We start from the raw sequence: 9,383 nt of genomic DNA, 5'->3' as shown, positions 1-9,383 counted from the left end.
TGCACGGGTCTGGTTTATGCCGAGAGCATAAAAGTACGAGAGTATCTCGTAGATACATGGCGCCACAACTAAATGCTAAAGAGAGATCGCCGCACGAAACCACAGAAAATAGCGCATCTGTCAGGCCGCAAATCAACTAATAATTTAGCTTATGTTGCCTCTGCGCAGTCGACTTCCTATGACCACTTCCTATTCCCCTGTGAGATAGCCCACGACCATGTGGCGCACACACGTGCTGCTCCCGGCTCCCGCACTGGTCATGTCATGCTTCATACTCCATGCTCCACCTACAGCACGTTGCCATAATCTGCATACTATCCATGCTGCCGGCTAACGCCAGCGAAACGGAGATGTGCACAGGGAGAAAATGTAGGAATATTTAATATAAATAAAAAACGTTTGGGAAAATAAAATTGAGATTGAGAGAAGAGAGGAAGAAGTAAAGATACCTTTAAAAATAGTTAAAAAATTCAGAAAAAAATGTAATTCTTTCATTTAAGGTTTATTTAACCAATGATTAAATTAAAAATTTTTGTTGTAATGTTTTTAGAGAATAGAAAATATGGAGAAGGTATCTTTTTCCTTAGTTTTTAGCTTCTTAACACCTATGGGTCGAGTCTGAGAACAAGCAGAATGCTTTAGGCACCCAAGAGTTAGGACTAGGCACCTTTTCTTAAGACATATAATTGTCTCATCCACCTCAAAAAATTATCTAAAAAATTTACAACAAAGTATAAACATTAATTGCACATAAACTAATTTAAAAACCTACAATTGTAAAGAACTACTTTATTTAAAGCTCACTTAACTTGCACATTCTCTCAGTGCCCTTCCTCTTTGCACTCGTATATCGCTCACTCAACCGGAGCACAACTCAGTCCATAACCCCTGCCCCCTTTTTTGCAGCCACCCGCTGCAGGGCGTTACGGATGCGTCACAGTGCATATTTTAAGTTGGCTGATATAATACCAGGAGGAGACCGATCAGGCCCCTAGACGGCGGCCACTCAAGCGGAATACGTAGCAGCTTCCAAGAATGCCCGCTATGCGGGGGTGTGACGTCTCACCGCTCATACATACATATATATTATATAGTATAGTAAGTCTGAACCCACATCCATCGTTGATATTTCATTGAGAAATTCTCTCTCACTCGACTGTGTGTTATTCTGTCATCACGATCTCTTGTCTCTCGTCGGCAATTGCGACAATTCTTCGGGCTGCGTCATGGTTTGTTATGGTTTTCCTCTGTTGCTTTCTGAATTCTTGTTTTTATTTTGATTGAATAAACGACATAAGACCCATGTGTTTGTGCTTGTGATTTATCAGCTGTTTAAATATGAGGGCTCTGGGAGAGATGATTAACACGGGTAATCATTTGTCGATTTACATGTTTAAATACTATAATAAGCCATGAGCCAGACGGTTGTTACATCAATAAAATGTGAACAGGGCCTGGCAGCTTTACATATTTAATAGCAATTTTGCATACACCATTAATAAAGTGGAATGAATTTTGAATAAATATAGTACACAGGCTGACTAACGTTGGAATTCTGGGAAATGGTCAGGAAAATCAAAGAGAAATTTCCATGGCCAGATTCGTGATTGGAAGTCGACCAAAAACAAAACACAGAGGAAACACAAAGTGGTTTTGGCACTTATCCAATGGATTCGTAATAATCAGTACCCCTGATTTCCGCAGCAAATAAAATTGCAAAAAAAATAAATTTAAAAACCTAAAGAGCTTGAGTGCCATCATCGATGTATTGTAATTTATAGAATGCAAATCAGACAGCGAGATGCTGATTGAGATTGCCTCCGTCTCTTGCATTTATCACGCAGAAAAAAGGTTGGATAAATGAATTAAAAATATTTGAAATATATTTTCCAAGTTGGATAATATAAATCAGGGTTTAATTCATGTAACCAAGTACTGGAAAATAATTTGAGCTGAGCTTCTAGGCTCTTAAAATTTATTTGCTTCCTTTCTTTCCTTAAAAATATATATGAAATATAATTTTTTCTCCGTGCTTTTTGCAGTTCCAGTTCACAAAGTTCCCCAGCGTGCTGAAGGCTGGACATTGCCACGGCGGAGTGGCCACCGCCCGGCTGGAGAACCAGAGCGCCCTGCAAGATGCTGCCGGACTGGTGAGCGGTGCCGGCAACGATTCGCATTGTTATTGCACCATCGAGCCCTACATCGATGCCAAGTTCAGTGTGCACATCCAGAAGATTGGCAACAACTACAAGGCATTTATGTAAGTGACCGCAGACAGCCAACCGCAGACAGCAATGCGGATGGGAATTGGTGGGGATAAAGTCGAGAGTGGTCCGACCTTGAGTTTGATTTCCATTTCGAATGAAACTGTCAGCAGACAAAAGCGGCCGCCTGGCAATTGGCAATTATCCCAAGAGTTCATTGTTTGCCGGCCAAAATGTGGCGAAGGGTTCAAAGATCTCCCTCTGTCTCTTCCTTCATCTTATTATCTACATTTAATTTATGGTACTCATTATGCTTTCGCTTTTTAATCCTGAATAGGCGCAAATCCATCACTGGGAATTGGAAGACCAATCAAGGCTCAGCCATGCTAGAGCAAATCACCTTAACCGAGAAGTACAAAAGCTGGGTGGATGAGGTAAGTAAATAAACACTCAGAGATACTTAAAAACAAAAAACAGGGAAAAGTATATTTATATTTAAATTTAACTTTAAGGCTGACACAATTCCAAGACCCACTCACAATACCGTTACTACCTTCAACATTCTAAGCCAAGTCAGGGGAAAACCATTCCCAAGCCCAACAACCTCTCTCGCCCGTCGCATTTATCAAATTTGGCCAATCAATATGGCTAAGGAAAATCGCCTTTAAATTATTTGCGGCATTTTGGGTGCACAATTTTGATTTCGGCCTGGCTGCGATTATCCCCGAGGGGCCTTCCATAGCATAAGGAGACGCGGAGGAGAACCATAAGCCGTAGACCAGAAATCATAGCCGACTGACGTCAGTCCTCAGTCAGTGCCCTCGAGTGGCGGCGGCGGCGGCACAGCTTTAATTAAAGCTCTCATGAATATGCAAATCGGATTTGAGCGATGAGGTAACGGGATTTCCTCTCTCTCTCGCCCACAAAACAATTCCTGGCAATGGGCGCCTCATAATTGCCATTTCCAAATGAAGTGCAAAGCATTCGGAAACACGGTAACCCCATCAGTTTTGGCATTTTATCAAGGCCTCATAACTGCCATCAGTTCAACTTCCTTTGAGTGGTTACTCTGAGTCACATGGTGGCATAAGCGACACTACAATGTGCATTAATTAATTGCACTTTGCTGCCGCTGAAATATTTCTCATTCATTCGTTAGATAAGAGAGACTGACGACGGGAGGCTTGAGTTACATGCCGAGAAAAACGATTTGATTTTTCGCTGAAAGAATGACACTGCAATTTGTTACAATTAATGTTTGTTGAAGCTTTCGGAAAATAAATTTAAAACTCAGATTCATTCATAAAGGGGAGCCATTGGAAAGTTTAAGAATTTATTATGGTGTAAATAAATTGAAAAAAAAAATCTATGATTAATATTATTTACATTTCAAAGTTCCTCCGCATATACCATGTTTGTGTTATAATTTACTTTTCATTTAAATATTATTTAAATAATTTATCAAAGGAAAAACATATTTTTAAAATGTAGAAAACCTAAATCAAAAGTTGTAATGTCTATTTAAAATACTTACTACATTTTCCTTTTAATATCTGACAAACACATTTTTTTTTGAGTGCCCTGATAAGTGGGTGTTTCGTCAACGTTGCGCGTCGACGTCAGCGCTTTTCTGGGCAAGTCGGAATCGGAATCAGCATCGACATTAGCGTTAGCATTAGCTTTAATCAAAACAAACTGTGTAATTAAAACCGGCAGCAGCGGCTGTACAGGCGAAGCCCACACAGAAATGTTTGAGCCCGTTGGTTCCCGTCTGAGCGACTGAGTGACTGCGCCTGCAATTGCAAAATGCAAACTGCAAACTGCAATCGAAAACACATTTTGGGGTCATGACTCAGTTGGAGCTCTAATCGGATAATAATGCTCGCTGGTTTCCATTTCAGATATCCGAGCTCTTTGGCGGCATGGAGGTGTGTGGTCTCTCCGTTGTGGTGGCCAAGGATGGACGCGAGTACATCATCAGTGCCTGCGACAGCACTTTTGCCCTGATCGGAGACACTCAGGAGGAGGATCGTAGGCAGATTGCAGATCTGGTTTCAGGTCGCATGCAGGTGGGTGGAAATCTCTAGGGAAATTCATTAGATATATTCTTATATGACTCATTAACTTTTTCAGAACGTCTGCCGCCCCAGCATGGCCCAGACCGGACCCGGCAAGCTGCCCTCCCGCTCTTCGGTCTCCTCGCGGGCCGAGAGTCCCACGGACGAGGGCATGGCACCCACTCCGCCGCTACCGGCTGGCCCACGACCGGCGCCCATGGGTGGACCTCCACCAATTCCGGAGCGCACCTCACCGGCCGTGGGTTCGATTGGGCGGTTGAGCAGCCGCAGCAGCATCTCAGAGCTGCCGGAGGAGCCCTCTTCCTCGACAGGAACAGGACCCAGCACAGTGGGTGGAGTGCGTCGCGATTCGCAGACTTCGCAGGCCTCGAGCATCTCCTCGGTGTCCCGGGCGCCAGGACAGCGGCCAGCGCCGGCACAGACCCAGAGCTCGGTTGTGGAGGACGCCGAGGATACCATGAAGAACCTGAGGAAGACCTTTGCGGGGATATTCGGGGACATGTAGGAAATCGCTAACAAGAAGCGCGGCAGAACGGCCAGCGAGACGAGCAGCGGCAGCGGGCCGGGCAGTGTGCCCAGCAGCGCCGGACCGGGAAGCAGTGGCGGCGGCTTCAGTGGCTCCTTCCTGGGCAAGCAGTTCTCGTTCGCCAGCGGTGGCGGCAGCAGCGGTGGGGCAGTGATCTCCACCCAGCCCACTCAGGAGCCACCAGCTGCTCCGCCGGCCATTAACAGCAGCAGCGTTTCGGATAGCGGTACAAAAACTACGGATACGAATACAGATAGCGCCGGAGCTGGAGCCGGTTATCAGCCGGTGACCAACTTTGAGCCCCAAGAACGGGTCAATCCCTTTGACAAGGAGCCGCACAAGTCGGCTAGTGGAGCCAGCATCAATACAGCATCCTCCTCATCCTCGATGTCGTCCTCCTCCATCTCATCGCGCATCAATCGGAATGGCAATCCCATCAAGTCCCCGCCACCGCCGGCGGGTCCACCACCGCCGGCGGGTCCACCACCGCCGCCACCCAGTCATGTGAGCCATGTGAGCAATGCCAACAGCTCCAGTGGCTATAGGAACAGCTTCAGCAGTTCTTTGAGTAAGGACAAGACCAGCTATGGCAACTATGGCAGCAGCACTTCGGTGGAGACCATCACGCGCATGGACACAAACACCACGAACACAGGAGCCACGGCCACGGAGGCTGGAGAGGCCAGTGGCATTACGGCCATTACCAATATTAGCAATAGTGCAGGAGCAGGAACCATAGCTCCTGTAACAGGTAAGAAATATCCTTGAAATTAAAAATTTTGTAATTAAATAATTGGATTCTTAAGGTACCATTACCACCTCGGTCACCACCAATGACTGGAGATCGGCCATTGGCATGCGCTCGGCCAGCGTGTACAGTGCACCGGCTGCGGTGACCACCACCGGTTTGCCCGGAGACACCTCCGGCTACGACTCCAACTCGATTGCCTCGCAGGATGGCGGCCTGAACAATCCCAGCGATTTGCCCTCGTACACCCGGCCCTCGTACTCGCGATCCGAGAGCAATGGTAATTATCTAGCCGTGGGCGTACTGCTGGTCAGCCTGACGCTGCGAAAGACCTAGAGGATATATATCTATACCATATATATATATAATATCATGCCATTTAATCTCATTATTAATCAGCTACACCCCCATATATGAATATTTAGAGACCAACTAAGTGTAATCGATTAATCCCTAGCTAGCCAAGTAGGCAGCCGTGTCAAAGTGTTAGCCAAACAAAAAAAAGTAACGAGAACCAATTAGGAGTTATACATGTGTTCATGATTTAGCCTAACTGCTTTTGATTTTCCTAGCTCGGGTTTTCTCCAAGCTCAGTGAGTAAGCCAAATATTACGTATACGACATGCGAGCCGCTCAAGTGTTTGTAAGTCTCCTCCAGCGATGCTAAAACGCTTGCCTGCACACACACAGACACACACTCGAAATAAATACTATATATATATTAGACTTCTGCATGAATGCATCCAAAATGACAAATGAATCACTTATTCTAGAAACGGGAACACACTTTTTACTGCACAGTATACTTGGGTGTGAGTGAGTAGGGTAGTATTTTCTGTTTTGACAGACAGTTTTCTCACTCATTCCATAGTTGTACAGCTGTTTATGAGTACAGCAAAAATGGTGTGTAGTAGTCAAGGCACTGTACAGTGTTTTGGTGTGCAGTTGACTTATTGTACAGTGAGTGAAACTTCATGACTGGTACATGCACACATATAGAGTTCTCGTGTGTACTATGCATTTCTTATAAAGAATTTTATTTTATTAAAGAATTTATATTTAAATTTTTAATATTAGAATGGAGAAACATTATTTTATGTACCATTTTTATGCACTTATTGAAGAATACTGAACTCATCTGCACAGTTGTACACATACAACTAACAAGTTGTACAACTAACAAGCTGTACAGCAAATATAGTACTCACTCCCGAAGGGTACAACCATATACTGCACTCACGTAAAGTGGGCACACTAAAAGTGTTGTGCTATCTACTTCTGGCCTATAGAGCATACTGTACAGAAAGGATTGGGTGCAGTATTTTTAAGAACTCTACACTACTGTACAGATCTGTTATGCTACAAATGAGTACACTCATGCAGAAGTCTAATATATATACAAACAGAAGTACAGTACAGTACAGTACACACTCGCTAGAGTGCACCGCAAACCTGAGTTCAGTTCTGGCTTTTTGGGCACGCAACCAGTGAAACAAGAGAAACAACAACAAACAACCAGAAAATCCAGAAAATATAACACCACAAGAGTAATCCAAGCTTTTAGTATAAAAAAAAAATCAAAATTTCCTTAGTAATACTAGTGCAACCATTTTTCAGTTTTAGTGCGTCTGTGTGTGCGTGTGTGTATAGCAGTAAATGTAGAGTTATCAAAAAAGATGAGCCTTTCCCCGCTAAAAAAAAAAAGTTATCAATCAGTCCGGAAAAGAGGGTTAAACCTTGCAAATCAGTTGGCATTTTCATTCACTAAACACATTGATAAAGCTTGGTTTTTGGTAACGCTTATTTTGCTCATCCTCCATCACCAAAGTCAAGAATCAAAATACAAGGAGACGATCGAAGAGGCTACTTTAATTATTTATTAATAATAGTACTTACCCCCTTTGATCGTCTCCTGCATACCTAAAAGTAAAGCTCCATTATTGGCTCACGTAGTGCTAATGATAAGTGCCAAAGAAACTGCACCCACGCCAAATTGATGTGCACCCTTGTCCCCCTAAACTCATTCGTTCCCTAACTAATTTCTTAACCCGATTCTTGCAGCCTCCAAGCAGTCGGATCTGGACCTGATTTTTGGGGATAGCAAGACCACGCCAGCCTCTTATGGCAATGGTAAATACACCCGGGCAGCGGGATCCATCTCAGATGCCGACATGATCTTTGGAGGGCCGCCCTCCAACTACAAGACCGATCGCTTTGGGGCAGCCAAGAGCATGAGCATGAGCTCCAGCGGAGTGGGTTCCGGCAATGGATCCGGAGCCGGAGGATATAAGATCTACGATGGCATTCAGAATGCAGCATTCAGCGACTTTAGCGATTCCGGCAGTGTGAGCAGCATTGGATCGCATACCAAGCGCTGGAGTGCCAATAGGGAGGATGATGATGAATTGGACTTGAAGTGAAGGGAAGAGTAGAGGAGGTATCACCAGTCACTCACAAAACATAACACACACACTATACACCACAAGCAAACTACGGAAAACTATCTATTTTCTGCCTCTGAAGTTTCCTGGTTTCATGGGAATGATGAACACTAAGCATCCACACACTCGCTCATTCATTTAGTTACTATTCTTTTGACCATCGACTATCCCTATTCCCTCATCTAAGCCATAAGGATACTCACCCTCATCAGCAGATAATGCTATGTAGACACTGTAGAACACTACTAATCTATAAATATAACCACCAAAGCAACACAATAATGCAAGGCCCATTAGATAATGACTTAACCGATGACTTGACTGGTTTTGCAGCATGATATATAGAAGATGGGAATCTGGCAGAAGGAGGAACCTATTTAATTACACATACTTGAAGGCATTTTGAAAGATTTTCCAAAAATAAGAAAGTATACATACACATATATTATTGAGAAGAATATTGAATTATATACCAACATATTAAATTGAGACAAAATATTCGCAAGCGTATATTACATGTTGACATGGGAGAACTTTTAAATAAATCCAAATATTAATGAATTTGTTATATATAAAAACCAACATGAGACACGTATAAAAAATCCTAATACTATATAAAATTAAAGACAATATGCGCAGAGTATAACAAACGGGCGAATGTTTAATACTAATCTATATGCGAACATAATTATAATGGATAAATCGGTTAACGAACTATATATGTATTCGGGAATTACTATGAGCAAATGTTACATACCAGACACACACGGAAACACACGACTACAAAGCTACTCACACACAAATTAAATGTTTATTAACACAAATATTATGATTATTATTATGATGTATTAGCAGTTAATGTTTACAAGCATTCAAAACGATAAAGAAGATGCGGGAGACGAGTATATGAGAGACATGGCAGAGTACCAACCACGACAAGCAATGTTAACCTAGGCTGAATAACGAACCAAACATATTCGAATATGGCGATCTATAAACGCGGCTTAGTCGGTACAGGAAGCGGTTTGAGAACGGAATGATATTGACGAATACTTAGATAATATATATATACATAAATAAATAAATATTTATAAATGTTGCAAGCGACAACGAAGTCATATTAAACATTCAAAGTATACACAATAGCTTACTCTATGATTTAGCCACAAATGTTTGAATGAATGTTCTTCTGTTACGCACATGTTTGAGCATTATTTAGAGCAATAGACAATTTTACATATGTTATATATATTTGAGGAAAATATAGTTACGATTGGGTTGTATACTTCCACTTCTCTTTTAATCAACTAACTAATTACTGAGGTAGAGAATTTTAAAGCAGATAAATACTTGTTACGTTCTCTTCGATTGTAGCTACAAATATTT

The 9,383-nt window shown here is 42.7% G+C and overlaps 2 protein-coding genes across 2 annotated transcripts; both read left to right on the top strand.

Annotated features, from left to right (window-relative positions):
- The first annotated feature begins 178 nt into the window (after positions 1–178).
- On the top strand, positions 179–4,787 carry LOC138928737 (synapsin-like). The gene is made up of 5 exons (XM_070286265.1): positions 179–199; positions 2,043–2,260; positions 2,542–2,638; positions 4,106–4,273; positions 4,338–4,787. Exons 1-5 carry the CDS (start codon positions 179–181, stop codon positions 4,785–4,787), a joined length of 954 nt encoding a protein of 317 aa, XP_070142366.1.
- Positions 4,788–5,182: 395 nt separating this feature from the next.
- On the top strand, positions 5,183–9,282 carry LOC138928825 (synapsin-like). The gene is made up of 3 exons (XM_070286931.1): positions 5,183–5,559; positions 5,615–5,836; positions 7,618–9,282. The coding sequence occupies exons 1-3, from the start codon at positions 5,196–5,198 to the stop codon at positions 7,974–7,976; spliced, it is 945 nt and encodes a 314-aa protein (XP_070143032.1). The 5' UTR covers positions 5,183–5,195; the 3' UTR covers positions 7,977–9,282.
- Positions 9,283–9,383: the final 101 nt, after the last annotated feature.

This window comes from Drosophila kikkawai, chromosome 3R (assembly GCF_030179895.1).
Source record: "Drosophila kikkawai strain 14028-0561.14 chromosome 3R, DkikHiC1v2, whole genome shotgun sequence".
NCBI lineage: Eukaryota > Metazoa > Arthropoda > Insecta > Diptera > Drosophilidae > Drosophila > Drosophila kikkawai.
The sequence above is the reverse complement of the archived record's forward strand: the minus strand, read 5'-3'. Positions and strand labels throughout refer to the sequence as shown.